The 22,534-nt window shown below is 40.2% G+C and overlaps 1 protein-coding gene across 2 annotated transcripts in view; it reads right to left on the bottom strand.

The window, feature by feature from the left end:
- DCBLD2 (discoidin, CUB and LCCL domain containing 2) overlaps positions 1-22,534 on the bottom strand; it is a 39,864-nt gene that overhangs the window by 9,492 nt on the left and 7,838 nt on the right. For both annotated transcript variants that reach the window (XM_054163416.1, XM_054163417.1), the window contains exons 2-9: positions 12,128-12,355; positions 7,874-8,011; positions 6,658-6,709; positions 5,401-5,473; positions 5,041-5,174; positions 4,084-4,124; positions 3,031-3,246; positions 1,795-1,919 (exon numbers count right to left, since the gene is read on the bottom strand). In XM_054163416.1, the coding sequence (XP_054019391.1) occupies positions 1,795-1,919; positions 3,031-3,246; positions 4,084-4,124; positions 5,041-5,174; positions 5,401-5,473; positions 6,658-6,709; positions 7,874-8,011; positions 12,128-12,355 (1,007 nt within the window). The remainder of the gene's footprint in view (positions 1-1,794; positions 1,920-3,030; positions 3,247-4,083; positions 4,125-5,040; positions 5,175-5,400; positions 5,474-6,657; positions 6,710-7,873; positions 8,012-12,127; positions 12,356-22,534) is intronic.

Consider the following 22,534-nt stretch of genomic DNA (forward strand, 5'->3'; position numbering starts at 1 on the left):
TGGTCAAGTTTTTTGATATCATTTTCATCTTCCATTTACTATGAATTTCTCTGCCTTTGCCTCTGCACTGTCAAACAAAACTCTTCCAGCGTTGCAGCTTTACCATTCTTCCCCAATTCAAGAATTTTATTCTTTTTTCATATAAAAATGTTAAGAAAACATTTTCTTGAATACTGACAGACCTCTAGAAGCTATTTCCAAAGTGGGCTACAGAAAAGCTTCTCTCTCCTGAACAACATTAAGAATTTCACAAGTCCTTCCAAAAAAAAATGGGGCATGGCACCTCCTGGTTGGTCTGGTGTGGTTATGTGAGGCTCAAAGGGAGAAGCCTGTATGCACATGCTCCAAAAGCAAAGCTGCATCAAGTGAGATGATCTCATTCAGAGGACAAGTCTGCTCTTTTGAAGCCTAAGAGATCAATGACACTGAGTTCTTTTTTCTGTCATTTAACTACAACTGGCCCTTCCTGGGTATGCATGGTTCTTTGTACACTGTATCTAATGATACAAAGAGTGCAAAAAAAACATCTGTTGCCTGTATAGTTGAGCTCCACAATGTGATCCATTTCATGGATTTGCAGGAAAAACAGCATGCAAACAAGTAACAATGCTTGCAAAAGTTTTCTAAGAAAATAACCAAACTATACATGAAGCCTACATCCAGACACTTCACTGAGATTTTATTTTATGACCAGAAGAGGGCACTGGAAAACTAGCAAAAGATGCTGGATTTACTACTTTTACTCTTTTCTTCGCCCCCCCCTTGAATATTACATGCTGAAAGTCCCTTAGCTCAGGAGTAGGTTCAAGATGGACCAGCCCTGACAGTAAAGTCTCCTCCTTTCAGGGAAGTTTTCTCTTGTGATTATGTTTAGTGTTCAGAGAACACTTAAACTTGATACTTCCAACCTTTCACTTCTTCAACAGGATGCTATGTCTTACCTGGAAACATTCTTTAACCTACAGTAAACAGAAGAAAACCAAATACAGCTGAAGAGTTACCATTCCTAAGTCCCATTTCTAGAAAGTGATTGCGTTACCAATGCCTGTTGCATCTACATAATACCACAGGGCATATGGGAGCAAGGTGAGTTACATCCTGGAATTTTAAGGAAAAGAAGGAAATTCTAGTTCCAGTCAGATTAATATTTTTCTTACATCAGAGCATTCTTGGTAATCATTTCAATTTTACTGTCTTTTAAATTCTGCAAAACTATAAACACAGAAAAAAGGTTATTTTGCTGCTAACATTAGGTTGGCCATTTTTCTGTCTGGCAAAACATCTGCAATCTAAACATACCACCCCATTTTTCAAGGTAGCTATTCTCAAGGGGTGTTCCATTACACAAGAAAGAACCTTACCGGTATTTTGTCAGTTAAGATTGACAGCAACATTGTAAAAGATGGAAAATTCTACAACCCCTAACATACACTCTGTAATCACAAGAGGGTAAGAAAGCAAACCTTCATTTGGGCGCATAAAACCTATTTTGCAAGAAATCTGATTGTTCTTAAAAGGATGCAGTACCAACCAGGCTGTCACTGGAAACAGGAGTTTCTTGTATCAAATGTGCCCACCCCAAGCAGTGATGAAAATGATCTCTGCATTTCAGAACTGTTCAAATCCTGACATATTCGCAAATTTTCCTATTTTCTTCCATGTACATGCTGGTTTGATTTTAAATTACACTGAAAGGGAAAGCTCTTTAATGTTTCCTCACCAGATCAAAATCAGTTGCATTTACAGTTGTGAAATGTCCATTGAACACACCTAGAAAGCGTGTGGTATTTTTACCTTATCTTTATCCATGCCAGGTTCTCTGTACACCATCCATTTCTGTGCATCATCACTGTATAAAATTCTGTAGGATGAGACATAGTAGTAGTACTCTGCTAAGGTTGATCCAGTAGTTATAATACCTGTGAAAATGAAGGTGTCAAGTTAGGCAAGAAAACTGGTACCAGTTTGCAAAAAATAATAGGTCAGCTCCTGAACCCAGAGTTGTGTAGATGGAATCTCCACTACAGAAGAAACCAGGTTGGAAAAGACCTTTGAGATCATCAACTCCAACCTATCACCCAACACCATCTAATCAACTAAAACATGGCACCAAGTGCCTCATCCAGGCTCTTCTTAAACACTTCCAGGGATACTGACTCCACCACCTTTATTGAAGGTGGCAGGGTCTGAAATTTTTACAGAGGGTAAAGCTTAATAGTCACTTTACTTACTTTTAATTCTTATCACATAACCTTGTGCTGTAGTTTTCCCCTATTTCTTGATGGAAACAGCCTGATCATATGGCTGCGGCCCACTCCTGTCTCCAGTTGCCAAGACAGCACAGCTCTTCCCTGCCTTTGTACTGCCAGCCTAAAAGCACCACTGAAAGGATTGTAGCTTCCTAAAGCTGACACCTCAAAGGTTGTTTTGTAAAAGCTCATTAGCACAGGGATCAGAGGAGTGGTATCAATTCCAAATAGTGCCCAGGGAGGTAACTACAAAAGCTGCAGCGAAACTTGAGCTGCTTCATGACAGGAAGCCAACCTGCTGACAGCAAGGTGTTCACAGAGATCAACTCATGCATTTGAGAAAGAGACAAAGCCAAACTGATCAAAGGATAACATTTCATGATTGTCTTAAAACTTGGCACTCTGTGAAGCACTCTACCTAAAGCCACTTGATGTTTGATTTAAGTCATTTTGCCCATGAACAACAGCAAATCACCACTGAGTAACTCCATCAAAACAGAAAGGCTACCGTCAGCACAGAAGATACAGCAGGAAAAAAGGAAGTGTCAAGGATCAAATAAAATACACTTCCAATTTATTCTGATGGAAGACATGTTTTCTCATATGAAAGTCCATCTGTTCACCTGCAGGCTCCTCAGTGTAGTAGCTAGGACACAGAACCAACTTTGCTGTAATGCTAAGTAGGTATCACCTGGACTTTATCTAAGAACAAACAGTGGAAAATGGGATGTCAAGAAACAAACTTTTGGAATGTTGCTTAGAAGCCATCAGCTTCACTTACCTGTTACTCTTTTTTCTTTATTCAAGTCAATCTGCAACCACTGATGTTCATCACTGATAAGAGCAGCCCAGGGAGGACCAGCCCTTTTTAGTCTGGCATTTTCAGGTTTCCAAATGTTCACTTGTCCTGTTTGGTCAGACCACTCAAGAATAGATGATGCTGTGATCTGGGAATCAGAGATTACCCCAGATTCCATCCCCAGTGTCCCATAGCAACCTGAGCAACAGAAAAGGTGAGGATTCAAAATGAAAATTCAAGTTATACAATAACTTTAGCTGCTTGGAGCTTAAGACTTTAAATGCAAATAATAACATGCCATCTAATTTAATTCTGTAGCAACACTACCATCAAACAGAGTGTTCTGCTTTCTAACAGTGATGCTGGTGGTTAAATGCTGGTGGAGTGTTAAGTGATTCATGCCTGCTCAAGAGTGATGAGAATATTCTCTCAATCATTAACCACCCAGAGCACTAGGCAAACAGCTTTGGGAAAGCTGTCACTGTCTCTGGCTGATGCAGCACAAGAGAAAGGGATGCTTCCTGAGACCGAGCATTGTCCTGCTGATGGGAAGTAGAGACTAACCTCTCTCTCTGCTTTCGCTTCTGTGATGTCTATTGCCTTTGCTTATTATTGTCATTACATTGCTTCTATCTTATTACTGGCTTTTGTTAGATTTTTTTCTCCCCCTCCCCTGTCCATTTAAGAGGGGGAGTGATAGAGTGGCTTTGGTGGGCATCTGGCCTCTAGGCCAAGTCCAGGCCATTTCATTACTTTCATATACACCATCAGATCACATTTTGAAAGGCAAAAACAGCCCAGCAAACCCTGTCTCCACCACTGTGTTTAGTATTCCCTATGCAGAAGGTCACCAGACATGCAGTTCCTTCTTCCAGATCTTGCAGAGGCCTGGGAGATAAATTATTTTAATATTCTGTGGATTGTATTTTCTAATTTTTGCTACATACCCTGAAAGAATCCCCTCCTGCAGATCAGCAAGACCCCCTTGATACATCACTGCATCTCTAAATGTATGACCCACGTGATAACGCTTACCGCTAGTCTTGAACGTGAAGAGACTTGGCGATAGCGGTCCCCTGCGGAGAACAGCAGATGAGGTTTTTTGCTGTAGTCAGCGAGGAAAATGGATACAAACTGTCTTTGTTTGGATTTTCTTGTCTGACTGCTTGCCACTGAAACCTGTGCACATACACCTAAACCAGTACCTCACTGTTAAAAGTCACCTTCCCTGTCACCAAACTGCAGCACTTCCAGTGGTCAGTATTCAGTAAGATTCAGTATCACTAAGGTTGGAAGAGACCTCAAAGATCATGAAGTCCAACCTGTCACCACAGACCTCATGACTAGAGCAGGGAGGACACTACTGCCCACTGCAGGCTTGAACTCATGACCTTCCCATGAAGGGTCTCACGTTCTACCAGTGCATTCACCTTTAGATGCTATCCAAGCTACAAGCTTTCAAACACCTGCCCAGCAAAAGGCAAAACTTCATTGAAATGCTTCTCTTTCAAATTAAGCTAATTGTAATGACAATAATTAATCTCCTCTGATTCTTTCATTCCTGGGACTCCAGAGGTAAAATGCCAAGTTACATTCTTTTCCCTGCAGCTAAAAGGTTATAACAGAATTCCAGGTTGGAAGGGACCTCAAGGATCATCTGGTCCAAGCTTTCTAGGTAACAGTATAAATGAGATAGCCCAGCACCCTGCCAAGTTGCCATAGAATTATTGCTTTTACATGGACCATTAGAAATTTATGTTCATGCATTCTGAAGGATAAAACCTCCTTGTGGAATTTAGGAAATTAATCTTTATGGTGCAGCGGTTAAAAATATCTGGTAAAACAATCACACCGCAGCAAAAGAACACTGTGAGAACTTACAGACGGGAACTTGTCCATTAACATGCAGCTCCACTACCTGAAATCAATCCCACAATGACACAACACCAAGAGCTAAGGTGCTAAAGGCAAGAACATCAGAAGCACACTTACACCTTTGAGGTGACATTGTTAGCCAGGGAGCCTTCATAGTACGGAATGCCCTTGCTGATTACAACGTTAATTTGGCCACCCAGCGTATTTGACACGACGCCTGCGTGAATACCAGCCATACAAAGGGATGATGACTTGGAGAGGGGTGAAAAAGAAAAACATAATACTACATTGTAAATAAATTAAACAAATATTTGATATGCCACATTGCCCAGTTACAGTCTTTGTTATTACTACATTAAGGTACCATTCTTATTTAACTGTTATCTCTCTTAGTTTATTTTGGAATCTAGAAAAAACACCAAAAGAAGGTCTCACATTTTACTGCATCCTCACCCAGTGGAATGTATTTTTACTTACATCTCTGTATCCATGGGGAATAGTGCCTGAAATATCAGCAAAAGGAATCACACATCCAGCTGGACAATACTTACTGGAAGAGAATGAAATGCCAAATCAAGATATTCATTCAACTACACCTCTTCTAATATTATAAAAGTCACTATGTTTTTCATTTACATTACTCTATCATCATTGAAGTAGCACTGCTTAAGGAGGCATCCTAATTGAAGGCCTATCAAATCAGGCTGAAAAAAACCATAGGAAGAGGAGCACACAACAGAACAGACATTTGAAATAGTTGGGATTTTTAACTATCAACTGAAAGTACAATGCCAGTCACAATACAATAAACTAACAAAGCCAGCATGTTATGATATAAATACTGCATGGCTTCTGTCAATGGAAAGTCATTCAGTACCAGTTTAATACATTTTATACACTGTCTTCTAAGGAAAGTTTATGAGACCAGGTGCCTACAGAAGAGAAGGCTGAGAGGGAATCTGATCAATGCTTATGAATACTTAAAGCATCAAGAGGATGGGGACAGACTCTTTGCAGTGGTGCCCAGTGACATGATGAGGGGCAAGAAACACAAACTGGAACATAGAAAATTCATCAATGAAACACAAGGAAAAACTTTTTTCCTGTGAGGGTGCTGGGGCACTGGAACAGGCTGCCCAGAGAGGTTATGGAATCTCCTCTGGACAGTTCAAAACCCATCTGGACACGTTCCTGTGCAACCTGCCCTAGGTGAACTAGCAGTGGGGTTGGACTTGATGATCCCCAGGTCCCTACCAGCCCCCACCATTCTGTGACTCTGTGCCATGTGTTTCTCACACCAGAAGGTACAGCATCTTATGTCTCCAAAGAACCTCATTAATTCCTATGAAACTGTAAAACAGGTTTGTAATTTGTAACACAGTTTGTAGTTTAGTGCTCCTTAGGTAACTGCACAGAAATGTCAGTATTACTTTGAGGTGTATGCCTGCTGTGATGTGTTTACAAAAGCAATCTTGTTATGGGAATGAGCTCTTAGCTCTTATGCATTAGCGCAAATTAACGAGGTTCTACTCTATACTGTATGTAAATAACAAAAATGGGAGAGGAAGGAGTGCAAATATCTGAATTTTTCATCTCTGATTGTAATTCGTTTGTTTCTTAAGTTCTCTGGACTGCCACTTTTCAAGCTGCATCAGGTATAAGTAACAGTGATTTAGAAACTATAAAGTTACATCATGAAAGAGACTGTGGGGAAAGAGGTAAAATCAGACTTACTTGAATTCTGGCTCAGAAAAGTGGCTTGCATTTTCTAAACAGGTAATAAGGTCTGCAAAGAAAATCGTCAGGTCAGGAGGATGACAAAGACAACAAGATTGAGTATGCTTCTTAAAGGTCACACAAACACACATCTGTGGCTTAACCAAAACCACATTCTTACTAAATTTCCTTGCAGCAGATTTGTTATTACAGTAGAACCTTGATAATTTGTCTAACTGGAAAATCCACTGAGAACATGACATAGGCAGGAGGAAAAACACTACCGAAATTCCTTTTCTGTGCAGCTTCATTTTAATTTGTAGCTGCACTTCAGAGAACCTAAAATAAAGCAGAGGTGAAAGTGCACACTCTTTACAAAATCAAATCAATAGTCTAGCTACCTAGGCCTGTGTTTGCAGCATTTAACAAACCTACAGTATTGAAACCATGCAGCACAGGGAACAAATAGCAGAGTGCGATGTTACTGGTACCCACAACTGATACTTCGAATTTTATGTTCTTGCCTCCTCCAAAATACAGAGAGAAAATTGCTCCAAAATAGAGAAAAGCACCAATAAAAATAAAAATTAGAACTCTTTATCTGCTCTTACTAGAATTACTTCTAGAAATGGTTTTCTCAAGCCTTTTGCCTTGTGAAGTAGTTGCTGGCAATCCTTCATTTCCTTGTGGGCCATCTCGCCTTTACACTAAGTGGAAGGAGTTGCGAAACAAATACAGCAACACCTCATTTAGAGGCTAGAATAACCAAAACCACAAAAAAAAAACCCCAAGAAGTGGCAAAAAGACAAATAAGTACCAAGAAGATTGTATGACTAAAGAGATGAAGATACTGCTACTGAAATAAAACTTTCCATGAGGTTGATCTGTATAAAACCTACAGTTTGATGAGAAAACTTAACTATAGCCTTGGCTGCTATCTGAAAACATGCATTTTGTCCTTCAGCTGAAGCAGCTCTTTCATTCGTAACAGGTAACTGTGGTTCTCCCTCTGCTATCCAAGGTCAGCTTTGATATCAGTTCATTAAAACTACCATAACTTATGCAAACCAACAGTCTAATTTCCTACACAGAAGTATCAGGAAGACTCTATTAAAAGTCTTCATTTTTAGAAGTTCATTTGTGAGAAGATGGGAAGGAATGAATGAGCTCTGTATTTTGACTAGACAGTTCTAATTTTGCCAGCGCAGGGAAATCACCTAATAATTACAAATACCTGATTTGTCGGTGGTTGAATAAGCTGCAAGAAATCCACGGCCAGAAGTGTGCATTCCACTCATGAACTGCACTGTGACTTCATTACTTTTTGAAGTAATTAAACCATCCATTTGAAAGCCAAACCCACAGTATTTTCCTATAGGGAAAAAGGGGAGAACAGACATGGACCAAAACTAACATATGTAGTAAGCACCTTAACTCACTTGCAGTGTAAGCTCACATTACTTCTGGCATAAACTCAAACCCAAATACACGTGCATGAGAGCAAACAATGTAGTCTGTCCATTTAAAGTGAATGGCAGAATATGGGTACCACATTTATTTTGTCACTGCCCACATGTGAGTCTCTCTCATACCCTTAACACTTGTGAATATATATGAGCCTCTAGCCAGTTCCTCGAAGACCATGAGAAATCTGGCAAGGAAAAGGATCACGTTAGGGCAACAAGAATCATCTCCAGAAGCAAATGAGAAAAAAAGCCCTTCTCTTCCCTCAGCTCTTGGAGCATTTCTTCCTTGCTGATTCCTTCCCGGCTTCTGTCAACTACTTTTCTTAATTTTGGACAAGAGGAGGCACAATTCCCTACACTCAGCACTGATGTCCAACCACGTGTGAGCACCATTTGTAGAAACTGCACATCGATTCACTGTCTGATTTGCTGCACCTCTAAAACCTAACAGCACTTCTGTATCTGAGTACTTCTCTTGCCATCCAAAAAGACCATGTAATACATTTTTAACTGAGGTGCTGGAGTCTGCAGATATTGACAATATTCACCCTGTCAAGTCCTAGAATTACTATCAAATTATATTAGCTGTATAAATCACACAATCATAGAATTGTTTCAGTTGGAAAAGACCTCTAAGATCATTAAGTCCAACCTTCAACCTAAGACCACCATGGCCACTAAACTATGTCCCAAAGTGCCATGCCCACATGTTTTTTGAACACCTCCAGGGACTCCACCACCTCCCTGGGCAGCTTGTTTCCAATGCCTGACCACTCTTTTCGGGAAAGAAATCTTTCCTAATACCCAATATAAACCTCTTCTGGTGCAGTCTGAGGCCATTTCCTCTCATTCTATCACTTGATAATGGCTGTTGAACAGACACAAATCAATTTGGATTCTCCAGTCCTACTAACTAGAAACTGTAATAAAATACTGATCAGTTTATTAACCTATTAAGAAAATAAAAACCTTCTGTTCTACAGGCTCCCTTGATCATTCAGTATTGTAAACCATCTACGATCCTATATAAGATTCTGTAGTGGATAATCAAAGTGGCTAATCAACAGTAGCATCTGACACTGCATATGCTTCACCTTGCCAGCATTTACTTTCTTGATAATAAGTAACATAGCAAAGAAAGACAGCTAAAGGCAAAGTACAATACTAGGAGTGAAGTAACACTACCCAGTGGGAATAGTTCTTAATAAATGCAATACAAAACAAAGCCTCCACTACAAAACAAAGCTTTCTAAATGTCATTTATGGAGATGTTTTTTGAACAAAGCAAAGGTATTTTACACACACACACAAAAAGGAAGAGAAAAACAAACAACCCCCCAAACAACCCTCAAACCAGACTCCTCAAGATTTTAATGAAATGTACAATATTATACCAATATCACCTTATCTAAGGTCACTGCTTAAACTGGTTATCAGGAAGAGGTACAAAGAAGCAAGTTCCCTTTTACCAAGGCATGACACCGACCCTGCATGTTGCTGTAAGTCCTATTTCTCTGATTAACTGCACTCATTATGATGCACTGCATCATTTTCCCAACTTTTCCTCCTTTTTTCAAGTTTTGTTTTCAGCCACTGGATCTCGTTACAGCACTGGCCACCATGAGACTCCTCTCAGGGTAGGTCAGCCTGTCCTCAAAACACCATTTATCTTCTGTTTTGGGCAAGCACACGGGGAAAGGCATTTAAATCTAGCTTGGGTAGATTATGCAGTGCTGCTTGCACCATGGAGATAGAGCCTTCAACAAACTGTAGCCTGATGCACCTTAAGATTCACGGCAAGACATACTTCTGAGACTATAAATCATTTTTCTAACTCTTCCCTGGCCTCTCTCCAGACTTTTAGCAAACTTTTCAAAAAAGCAGATATTAGAGATGAATAAACCATGCCTGCTGTGACTCTTCTATCAATGGGACGTGCAGATTTCGTCTGTACTTATGCACTGAGACCCCAAGTGCTTTTCTGTAGCAGTTATGACAGCAGGAGAGGGAATTCCCACAGTAGCTTATGTTCTGTGCTCCTACAGACCTGGGCTTGCATTGTATGTATTAAGTAAGTACATCTGACTGCAGACACAGTGAATGAACTGTGATAAAATCCAATGCAGGGGACACCTAGATCTTACTTAAACTAGAGACAAACTTAACACTAAGGATTTCAATTTTCTTTTGATTTAATTATAAACATTAAGAAGGCTTGGAATGAGAACTAGTCCTTAAAAGCATCTTTAGAAACCTGTTTATGAACGAAGTAGCCCACTAACAACTCATTTTTTAATCTAATCAGCCATATTTTGAGTCATTTGGGGTTAAGGATATCACTGGGCTTCAGACTGTATGTGATACAAGTATTTCAAGTGCTAGACCATGTCAGTAGTCTTGAATGGAAAAACTTAAAGATAAATGCAGATTTCTTCCAAACAAATCCAGGTCACTGTTTAATCTCTCCAGCATTTGTTGCTTCAAAGAGGAACACTCAAGAATCTGCATTACCTGTATCTGCCACTGTTAGCATCACTGTTTCCTCTGTGATTTAATCTATTAAAAGCAGAACAACACACACAACACTGAGCTACTACACCAGCTGTGAACAGCTGAAAGTCAAGAGAAACAAATGAAGTAGAAAATTTACTTGAAGCCATTAAGTCACTTGTAAAAGTGAATAATAGACTTATCAGAACTGGACATTCCTGGCCATTTAAGGACTTCACCATCTCCTATTTTAGACCAACTCTGGCTCAGCAGCTGGAAGCACATACTTCTTTTCACACGTACTTACCTAGGTAACAGTTGGAAAGGAGGGTTAAGGCAGCTAACATTCCACTAGCCTCTTTGTAAAAACTCAGTTTAGTGGGATTGGCATTTGAGTTGCACAGAAACAAACTTGCTGAAGTAAATCTCTTTCCCTATCTCTCTCCAGATTAAAACTTTAGGAAAGAAAAGACAATCAAGCTGCACAAAGAACTGATCTTACAGGGGAAGAATAATTCGAGTTTTCTGCAACATAACCTTGCATACACCTTGATGTAGATGGCACACTGCTATTTGAAGAGACCCTGCCCTATAGTCATTGAGTTATATTTGTCCTCTTGAAAAGAGCAAGAGCTAAACTGTGGACATTAGCTGAAGATGGGAGATAGCTTAAGCACGTAACTTTTGAAGCCTGACAGCCATTAATGGCACCAAGATGAACAGCTCAACTCAGACGCATTCCATATACAAAGAAAAGGCATTTCAGACAAGATACCTATGTTTTGGTTGTGGGGTTTCTGTTGTTGTTTGTGGGGGTTTTTTCTTTGTGTTTTTCTTTGGGGTTTTAAATTAAGATCCTCATAGCTTTTCAATTGCCTCTCCACTGCTTACAAGAACTTTGCAAGCTACTGGTAAAGGTCTGAGAAAAACTATTGCAGTGGAATTTCCTTTGAGAACCTGAAGAATCAAAGATTATTACAGGATCTGTGTTGCACTTGGGACCTGCTGTAATACACAAACAAAATGTAGGAAGCACAGCTATCATTAGTGCTCATCATTTTTCTCAGCTCATTTTCAGGATATAGAAATGGTCTCATGAAGAAAGACAGTTATACTTTAGTAACAGTACACAAAATAGAATGACTTAATAATTACATTAAGGATATTCTGACATTTCTAGGAAAACATAAACTCTGATTACAGAATTACTACAATTCCTTTCCTTCCCTTATTTCAGATCCCTGTAAATAATGCACACTTCCTTCATCACTTTACTGAAGACTCAGTCCCTACTGTACAAAGCAGTGTATGATGTATTCAGGCAAGGTCTTACTCTACCCGATATCCAACTCAATTGTAATTGTTTTCCAGGGCTATAAATAAATAACTTATTTAACACCACATGCCTATTAGTTACTCTATGCTCAGAACAGCTAAACAAGGAGAAAATTAGAAGTAACCAAAGTGCCAACAGCATATCCAAATTCTACACAAGACAACAGCTTTCAAACACAGCTAGAAAAGGCTCCTACCTATCTCTGTCCTGGTGGGGCCAATCCCGTTGTGAACTCTTAAGTAACTGGAATGGCAGGAATCGGAGTCATCAATATCAAAGTCACCAAATTTGAGCTGAATTCGCTGCCCAGGCTTTACACGGATTTCCCATTCACAAACTGTGCTATTGGGAGAGGTCTGGGGGTAATTTATTGAAGCAAGAGTTCCACTTTCAGGGCCCAAAATCGTGTGTCCACATCCATCACCTACAAAAGAACAAAAATTGATCAGCTGCATGCATTCAATAGTGATTTAGTTATCCTGGTTTTCAGCAGTGCTGTTAAGATTTGCTGGGGGGTTTTATCTACACTAGTCATGTTGTAAGAAAACTCCAAGGCAAATCAACATGAAATAGGAGCTGTGGGAAAACAGCATTCAAGTAATGTTGCCTCAAGTTTAGCTTCTTTAAACATAGGTGACCAGAGAGCTGCTGCAAATGCGTTAAGAAGGTAAAAATTACTCCGTAGAAACTTCAAAAACTGCAAAGAAGGGAAGTGTCCCTGCTATTCATGTGTTCTCAACACATCATGAAAAGGATGGGAAACCCCACCAATAAAACAAGAGCACATCAGCTTTCCAACACAATTGCTGTATCCACAACACAATTAAACAGAAATGGAAAAACAACAGACAGCAAATACTCCCTGAAAATAACTGCCAGGTGTGAGCACCATCAAGCTGTGAGTGCATTGTTTTCTACTGTACCACAATTTCAATGCTGTAATTAGATCTTACAGTTCTTCAGAGATTGTGCTCAGGTTTTCTAGATTTGTGCAACAAAATTAACCTGGAGCTCTCTACCTAGCATCTGAGTATTAATAAACAGCAGTAAGAATACTGAAAAAGACTTCACAGGTGGAAAAATTAGCACAAAGTGTGTTCTCAAAATCAAATTCTGAAAAGCCAACTGATAAATCTGTTACTCATCTGCTAGACATGAATATCCCCCAGCATGCAGCATAAAGACTGTAAGAATTTGTGTTTTGTTGTGGAACTAAGAAGATTCTTTACGTAATACCCACCATCAGTGGCTCTTCCTAAATTACTGTAGCAAGATGAAACAAAATATTCCTAAGCACAAGAACACATCCAGCAATATTAATACATGCAACAATGCAAAGCCCAGAAAAGAAGCCTCCAAACACCTCTGACTTATTTTGTTAGCACTGAGACTAAAAAGGCAGTTTATTTAATTTGGACCCAGGAAATTAGTAGGCCAAGAACAACACTATCATTTTCAGACACTAGAAAATCCAGAGATCTTTTGGAAGAGGTCTGTACATGTTATCCTAAAAGCAATCACGACCTTTCTTGAAGAAAGTAATGGAAGCAAAGACAAAAACCAGATTAGATATTTTGCTAGAAAATGTCTTCAACACTGCTCCAAATAATTTTTTTACCTGTAGGTCCCTTTTAGTCTTCAAAATTCATGCCTGTGTATACAGCTCCTACCAAGTGGTTTCAACAAACTTAACATTACATCAAGGTTTCACTCTCTAGAAAAACACAATGATTAATGATGTACTGAGGGATGGTTTTTGACAGCTGTGTCAGTCTGAAAGTGTTCACATCACACACTCTGATGTGCAGGTCCTCTACTAAAAAGGCAAAGGTAAGGTAAGCTGTAAGGACAGGAACTGTACACATATCTAAGAATTTTAACTTGAACTTCAAAATTGCTAAACATATTGCATGCAAAACTGAATGGAAAACTAAGTCCAATGCACTTCAGTAACGTGGGAAAAATAAACTGTGAGTAAACTGTTTACAAAAGCACCTAACTCGGTGTGATCTGAGCACACTGACAGCTGCATGCTCTGAAAGGTGTTGCTGGTATATACAGAATCACAAACATGCAAACTGCACTGCTTCTTCTGGCTAGTATTCTTGAACCAAAATCACAGAGTAACAGGGGTTGGAAGGGATGTCCAGAGGTCCCTTCACCCCCTCACCCTCTCCCAGTGCAGGATCATGTGCTGAGGTGAAGTTGCACAGCAGTGTCCAGGTGGGTTTTGAAAGACCTTAGAAATTTCTGTTATCAATTATTCATCTGGTTTGACTCCTTTTTTTTTTTACATAAAATAACTCTTAAAAAACCAAAATCTTACAGCACTGAGTTCTTTAGCAATTAAAATGATTCAAGGATTTAGCTATGAGAATGATGCATCTTCTGTGGAAAAGGCAACTGGAGTGTCTTCAGTAAAATCCAAAGTTGTATTTGTAAAGGGGTTGGTTAGCTATGTTTTTCTTCATCATATTTTAGCTACTTGCTTCAAAGCACTTTGTTTCATGCCATGACAGATATTATTTCCATTTGGGTGACAGCTGCTAAATTACTTTCCTAAATTACTGTTGGTCTAATACATGAGACACAATTGTCCAATGTTACAAAGAGAGGTAATCTAAACCGTGTGTTTTCTGTATCGTTTTAATCCTGGCTTTTTTCCAAAGGCACATTAAAAACCTAAGAGCAAGTGAAAGATTTATCATTCAAAACCTGTATGGCTTTGGTTTATTAGAAAACATTTAAATGTCAGATTCTTTATTTGGCACAATATCCTTAACAGTCAAGAAACACTGATTCCTTTTCTAGTGACCTGGCTTTTCACAAACAAGTGCTCACACACATTGCAATATACGTGGAACTTAATACATAAAGAACAATAAACCCAACAAATATATACTAGGTCTTTACTCGTGGTGGTGCTTGTAGCTAGTACTTCAAAATACTGCAAACAGAAAATTCATTTTCAAAATAAGCAGCAATCAGATTATATCCTAAATAAAACTGAGGAGCCAGTTAATCAGTTCTGTGCTTTTCCTAGCCTGTGTCAGGAGCAAACAACTATTTACTCATTTGCAGGTGAGTATGCAGATACACTTAGTGGATTTTTGAACATGCAACCATGGCAGGCAGATACTGTCCTTAAAATGCACTAAGAACAATGTAAAAATGCTTGTGTGATCTAGACTACTTGGCAGTTAGAATAGAATAGACCAGACCAGACCAGGTTGGAAGAGACCTTCAAGATCATCGCATCCAACCTATCACCCAACCCACCTAATCAACTAAACCATGCAACCAAGCACCCTATCAAGTCTGCTCCTCCTCCTCCTCATTTCAATAGGCCTGTTACTGTAATGCAGTAACCACACAAATGCTGTATCTTTCAACCAGGAGTAGCAATAATGCACATAATTAGGTATCTGTGATTCTTCCCCACATTTCTGCATCTCAGAGCTATGCTGATGGAATCCAAAGACAAAGGAGACCCAAACTACCCAAATACTCTGTACAAAACATAGGTACTTAAACTATAAATTTCTCCAATTAAAAGCAAAAAAGATCCTGTCTAATATTCACTTAAATCATCCTCTTCACTAGTTTGCTGTTCAGCTCTCTCAAGCAGCAAACACCACCAGCACTGCACTTGTACAGTGACCAGGACACACCTTTCTGATGATAAAAGCAGAACTCCCAAAACACTCTTGCATGTTTAGGTGAAAAAATGTACTGTTTTAAAAAGATACTAAGACTTTTCTTTCAATGACACACCAGTAAGAAATTTCAAGTTTCCCCTTGTAGCTTGGAACAATCAGTCTTACTTCCAGTGGCTAGAAAGAAAAACCTTCTACTCTGTCTCACACAATGTAATGGAAATGTGATTCTCCAGTTTCTCTTTTGCTGCAGGCTTTCTTGAAAACACACAATGGAAAATACACCTCTGAACTACCCATATTAAAGAACCTGCTCCCAAATCATACCAGAAAGGAATAGCAAGGAAAAAAAAAAACTTGTGCTGAACTGCATCTGCAGCATCGCCTTACCATTATCATAGAATTGTATTGATTGGAAAAGACCACTATGACCATCAAGTCCAACCATCAGCCCAACATTACCATGGCCATTAAACCATGTCCTGAAATGCTACATCCACAAGTTTCTTGAACACATCCCAGACAGTGACTCCACCACCTTCCTGGTCCTTTCCCCTTTATTGCTGCCTCAAGACAGTTTGGCAACTGGTTACACAATACTACAAACTATCTTGGATAATTCTCCAAGAAAGAACAGCCTGTTGCCTGTTCATCAGAAGCTGGAAGGGCGAAGGAAGATGGTATGTGCCACCTTACCAGTTTAACTGGAAGAATGCAGCAGTAATCTTGGGATGCCAGCCCCAAGAGCACCTCAGAATTACAGAGAGGACTGTCATGCCCCATGACCTCCACTAGTACTGGGTCATAAATCCATGTAGAGATCACATTCCAGATACATTCAAAGGCTTAATTTTCTGAAGCTGCAAAATGGTCACTGAGGCCACTGACTTGACAGGGATGCCAGCTTTTAAAAGGAGCTCATCCTGACTGGACGCTTTAGATCTAACTTTGTTAGTGATAGCATACCATGAATAGACAGGTCGTACCTGAAGACTTTAAAGATGACTGTTGCATGTCTGCCAAGGGCAGCAGCAGCACTCAGGAGGTCTTTGGAAATTTCCAGAAATCACACTTCCAGTCAAACTTGCAGGAAAATGACACCTCATTTTATTGGTACTACAAAAGGGTAGTTTTTGAGCCTCTCTATGTAAGTGGTGTTTTATCATTACTGACAAAGCTGTACAAATGACACCCATCAACTCTCAAGACACACACATCCTGTATAAGGAGACAAATCAACAATACTCAGGAATTTCTACAAGGAAAAGAGAAAGTACAATCCTCTGCATGACAGCCACATATATAGGAGTATTAGCTACCTCATTTGGAATTTTGGTCATTTGTGTGCGTGAGAGTGGAGTATCTGAAAACACATAAAAGAGACAGATGTCAATGTCTAAGTCAGTTATTCCTGAAAGGGCTGGTAACTTCTGCTGTCAGTGCACAGCTGAACAAGTCTCTTACTTTCTTGCAGCCTTCTGACACTCAACAGACCTACTGTATCTGCAGAATAGAATCACAGAATGGCTAGAGATGGAAGGGACCTTAAAGATCAACTAGTTCCAACCCCACTGCCATGGGGTGGCAATAACACCTTCCACTAGACCAGGTTGCTCAAAGCCTCATCCAGCCCTGTGTTAAACACCTCCAGGAATGAGACATCCACAGCTTCTCTGGGGAATCCATTCCAAGAGACTGATCCCTTCAGAAAAGCACCAGATCACTTGCACGTACCCACAGCACTGACGTTTCCTGAAAGCCCTGCGGATGTGCACTGAATACCACGTGTCCCAAGGACCGTGTTCACAGAAAGCATGAGTAAGCTCCTCTCTTCACCAAACCATCTGCTAGGAACATGGACACCTCTTAAGAAGCTTGTAGGGGAAAGCAGACTATTGCCATCAGAAGAACCATTCATCTCTCTGCAGGCGCCTTCGCACGCAGTCTGAATAATTATCCTGACAGAACACATATGACCCCTGGGCTACAGCATGTTGATGTCTGATGCAATCATGCAGATCGCTTCAAACACTTTCTCATACCCAACTTCTTTATTTACATCAACAAAATACAGAAGTTGAACCAACACAAACATACCAAAATGCACTGGATAAGAAGAAAATACAAAATGTAATAAAATGACACAAGCTGGAGTGGGTGCTAAGTGCTCCATTAAAACTCACAGAAAAGATTAATTTCCTTTATAGCTGCTGAAGTCAATTAATCAGAACTTTTCCCCCCTGAGATTCGTTGCTGTTAGTGACTGCTAATCTTGCTCTCACTACCAAAGCATGTTTAAAATTAATCTTTAGGACTAAAGAATGCTTTCCCATTTCTTACTGAGGAAGAGAGAATGGTAAAGCCATCACAGCCAGTGTAAGATTACAGTCTATAAGGCGTAACTGATGCATATCAAAGCACTGATCTCAAATTATAGAATAGAATAGACCAGACCAGACCAGGTTGGAAGAGACCTTCGAGATCACTGCATTCAACCTATCATCCAACACCACCTAATCAACTAAACCATGCAACCAAGCACCCTATCAAGTCTCCTCCTCAACACCTCCAATGATGGTGACTCCACCACCTCTCCGGGCAGCACATTCCAATGGGCAATCACTCTCTCTGTGTAGGACCTCTTCCTAACCTCCAGCTTAAACTAAATGTGGCACTGTCTTCTGAACAGACTCAGTTTAACCAATGGGTTTCTTGAGATTTTGTGTACATACATTTGAGAGGTTTACTCGAGTTGTTTACATATAAAAAGCTATGATTTTCTGCAAGTTTCTAACTACATACAGGATGTAATTAATTATTTATTTAAGCAAAGGTAGAACCAAATCTAGTAGAGTTACGCAAGCAAAAAGATGACTTAAAGCATTCTTTGTAACTCCAAATACACCATGCTTTCTGATTCACTGCACTACTACAATTTCTCCTCTTCTGTTCCTTTAGTTCCTGTGCTCTGCATTTCCCTGCTTTTCATCATTGTGCCATGAAAAGACCCTCTATCTACTTTTAGCTTTTCTCAACATGGGCAAGAAATTTCACACAGCCAGCAAAACAATTCCATGAGTAACACTGAGGAACTAAGACCACAGAAACATGATAGCTTTTTCAGGTATTTTCAAATGCTTTTATTTGTGTCCTCCAAACTCATTAATGTTTCCACCAAAATCCACAGGAAGGAATCTGCTCCTCTGTCAGAATTCATTTTCTTAATAAGCACATACTTCACCTTCATGCAACATTTCGTGTCATCACAGAATATTAGAGGTTGGAAGGGGCTTCCTGAGACAATCGAGTCCAATCCCCCTGCCAAATCAGGATCACTTAGGGAGTACACACAGGAATGCATCCAGGTGGGTTTTGAAAGTCTCCAGAGATGACTCCACAACCTCTCTGGGCAGCCTGTTCCAGTGCTCTGTCACCCTCACTGTAAAGACGTTTCTCCTCAAGTTGAGGTGAAACCTTCTATGTTCAAATTTGTATCCATTGTCCATTGCCTTATTTCTGTGCACCACTGGAAAGAGATTGGCACCCTCCACTTGACACCCACCCCTCAGATATTTGTAGACATTGATCATATCCCCTCTCAGTCTTCTCAAGACTAAACAGCCTCTCTTCATAAGGGAGATGCTCCAAGCCCCCTGTGCATCCTTGTGGCTCTCTGCTTTGACTCAGTAACACACTGGTTTGGGCATTTCATCCCATTACAGATGTTTCAGAACATAAAATACCCCACACCTCCACGAGTGAGGCCATAGCTCAATAAACACTTGAAGGTACTTCAGTGCTGCCAGAGACAAAAGCAAGCCTTGTCTGCCTCTGCTCTTAGCCACTTGTTCTCACACCCTTCCTGTCACTGGAGGTAAACACTTCTGCACCCACAATGGTAAACCAGACCAGATGCTTAAGATAAAAACATCTGTTAGCTTTAACCCAGTGCAATCCCCTCATCCATTTCAGTGTGCACATGCAGCACTGACAGAGGGATCAGGCAATGTGATAGTCAAGAAACACTAGCAACTGTTTCTTCCACCAGCACTGCCAGGTTGTGCAGTTTAAACCACCCTGACTCCTAACCAGAGACAGAAAAACCATCCCTCCCTCGGGAAGACCCCTCACACAAGAGTGGAGCACTGGCTTCAGGAACTGAGCTGGCTGAAGTCAAACCTCTACCCATTCCCGGGGCACAGTGTAAGATTTCAGCCAACTCACCTCTCTGAGGCAGCTCATTGTGCAACTGCCAGTGGTAGGGCAAAGGAAGGAGGGCAGGTGGGATTACAGTTGTCTCAGCCTGGATTGATTTACTTGCTGTGGGGCACCATTAGAAGGATAATGAAATTTCAGGCTGAGGTTTAACAAAGATGGGAACAGGACAAAAGGTAAAGCACAATAAGCATTTTGCCTTTCAAAACGTTAGTGCCCACAGAGCTGCTGAGGAGTGAGAGGCTGACTCTAGCTCTTACAGCAAAAGTACAAAATTTAGGATGCCATTACAGGGAAATTTTACAGTTTTCATTTACAGTGCTTGCCACATGCTGAGCTAGTGATAATTAGCTCTTCATTATTTTTGTCTGTACACACAGCTCTTCAATCACCATCTCTGGAAATGCAGCCTTAGCTTCCAGATGCTGAATCTCACACAGAAGAGTAACAGCCTTGCTAAATTTAACATCCAAAACGTGGTAGCATTTTCAAACAAAATTATCTCCAATTATTAAACTGTCAGAGCAGGGAAGACATTTGCTGCTTCTGCTAAGCAAACTCACTAGCCAAACTGACTACTTCAAAATAACAGAAAAGAGCAGCTGTGTAAGATGGTGTTGCAGAGCTTTCACTTACTGATGTTAGGGAAACAAAGTGATTTAGTTCCCAGAGACAGCTATGACTTGCTTAAATAGTATGCAGGCAAAAGCAGTCTACAAAGACAGGCTAGCCATGGGGAAGTGATTTACATGCTTACGATGATACACAAGGCAGACGCTCTCCTAATCTGCTGTCCATGCTGAATCATAGATGTATGTTGTTTATTGTCCAGTACATGCAGCTTGCCCACTTCCCAACACATCATTTACTTAGCAACCTGCACCAACACATTTATTAAAACAACCACTGCTATGCTCTAAGTGCTACACAGCAGAAACTCAATTGAAGGAAATTAAAACTGCTATGAGAATAAGCAATAGCCGTGGTCATACTGGTCTTCAAACTCCTCACCACATGAGGACCAAAGGAAAGTTGACAAGTCTTACATATGTCGCGTCAAAAAACTCTCCAACCATACCAGTAATTCACATTAATCTTTTTGTCCCTTCCATTATCAGTCCATAAATGAGATGCACAGCCCACACTACTGGTACTACATTACTGGTGGTAAACACTGATATAAGTACCAGCTGCTGTAGTAATACCTTGCCTTGTATGAACTGCTGCAACTTCCCATCCACCACTGGTGCTCATCACAGCCGTGTTGAGCTGTACAGCAGTGCCAATGATTTGCACCAGGCAGCAAGTCCAAGAACAGCAATTTTATGTATCAGTTTCTAACCCTCCTTAATGTTTGTCATCCAGCTGATAAAACACTCCACATCTGTACACCAGTATTTCCTTCTGTGGGTGTAGGTCACATACAGCACCATCTTAATTTCTAACACTCATTTTCAACCCTAATTTCAAAATTACAACAGGGACTGCTTTAAGTATTCTGACAGTGAACAACATGGTTTCAATTCTAGTGTCATCAAATAGAATACATAATCTGTTCCAAAAAGTAATTCATTCCCAGTTTTGCCACGTAGAGGTTTCCTTTAAATGAAGGTATGTTCACACTTGTGACCCTCTATGAATATAATCACTGAAACAAACTACTAAATAATAAGATGATTAAGTAGAGAGATGACAGTATATTTGCACACTTAAATCACTATTGTTTAAGTGCCAAAATTACCAGAGAAGTACAGCAAGAGCATATAGAAGTCAGTAGTGTGTTAAGCTCCAATAAAACCTATCTGTGAACTTTCAACTTGCCCATCAGCTTTGCTGTCAGTTCCTCACAGAAAGAAGAAAAGGATGTCTTGTGTTATAGAACTGAAGACCTTGAAAACACCTCTTTGAAAACAAGCACATGAAGCAATGCAAATGCTTTAGCTGATGTTTTCAAATGTACTTGAGAAAAAAATAAAACCTGATCACTGCTGGACTTCATGTGTGTTTAAAAGCTACACAGGTTGCTTGTCTTGCCAAGTCTGATTATGTGACACAGTAGTTTTCCCTCAATATCAAATGGGAAGTGCAAAAATAGGATGTATAAGAACTGTCGTAAAATTGCAAAAAACAGTTCAGTGCTTTGCCTCTTTCCCTCAAAACTGAAGCTGCAACTGGACACTGACACAGCTACTACTTCTGCTCTGAGAAACAGCAACTAGGAGATCTTAAAAGATTTATTCTTCACAGTTAAGCAACAATGGATGTACTAGGATTGCCCAATCTAAGTCCAGGAAACCACAAATGGATTACTGAGTATGAGGAAGAAAAATAGGTAACCTTTTGCAAATCTGGAGAAATTTCAGAAAATGTTTATTTACAAGCCTTGCTCAAATGCCAGCCCAAGATCAGCAGTATTAGTGTAACAGGACTGACAGCTTCATCATTTTTGAAACTGGAAGAAAAGACGTGCAGAGTCCTGCATCTAGGAAGGAATAATAAACTGCACCGGTACAGGTTAGGAGATGATCTGCTGGAGAGCAGCCCTATGGAGAAGGACCTGAGAGTCCTGGTGGACAAGAAGTTATCCATGAGTCAGCAATTAGCCTTTGTGGCCAGGAAGGCCAATGGTATCCAGGGGTGCATTAAAAGGACTCTGTCCAGCAGGTCGAAGGAAGTTCTACTCCCCCTCTACTCCACCCTGGTGAGACCACACCTGCAATACTGCATACAGT

Source organism: Dryobates pubescens, chromosome 8, assembly GCF_014839835.1.
Source record: "Dryobates pubescens isolate bDryPub1 chromosome 8, bDryPub1.pri, whole genome shotgun sequence".
Classification (NCBI taxonomy): Eukaryota; Metazoa; Chordata; class Aves; order Piciformes; family Picidae; genus Dryobates; species Dryobates pubescens.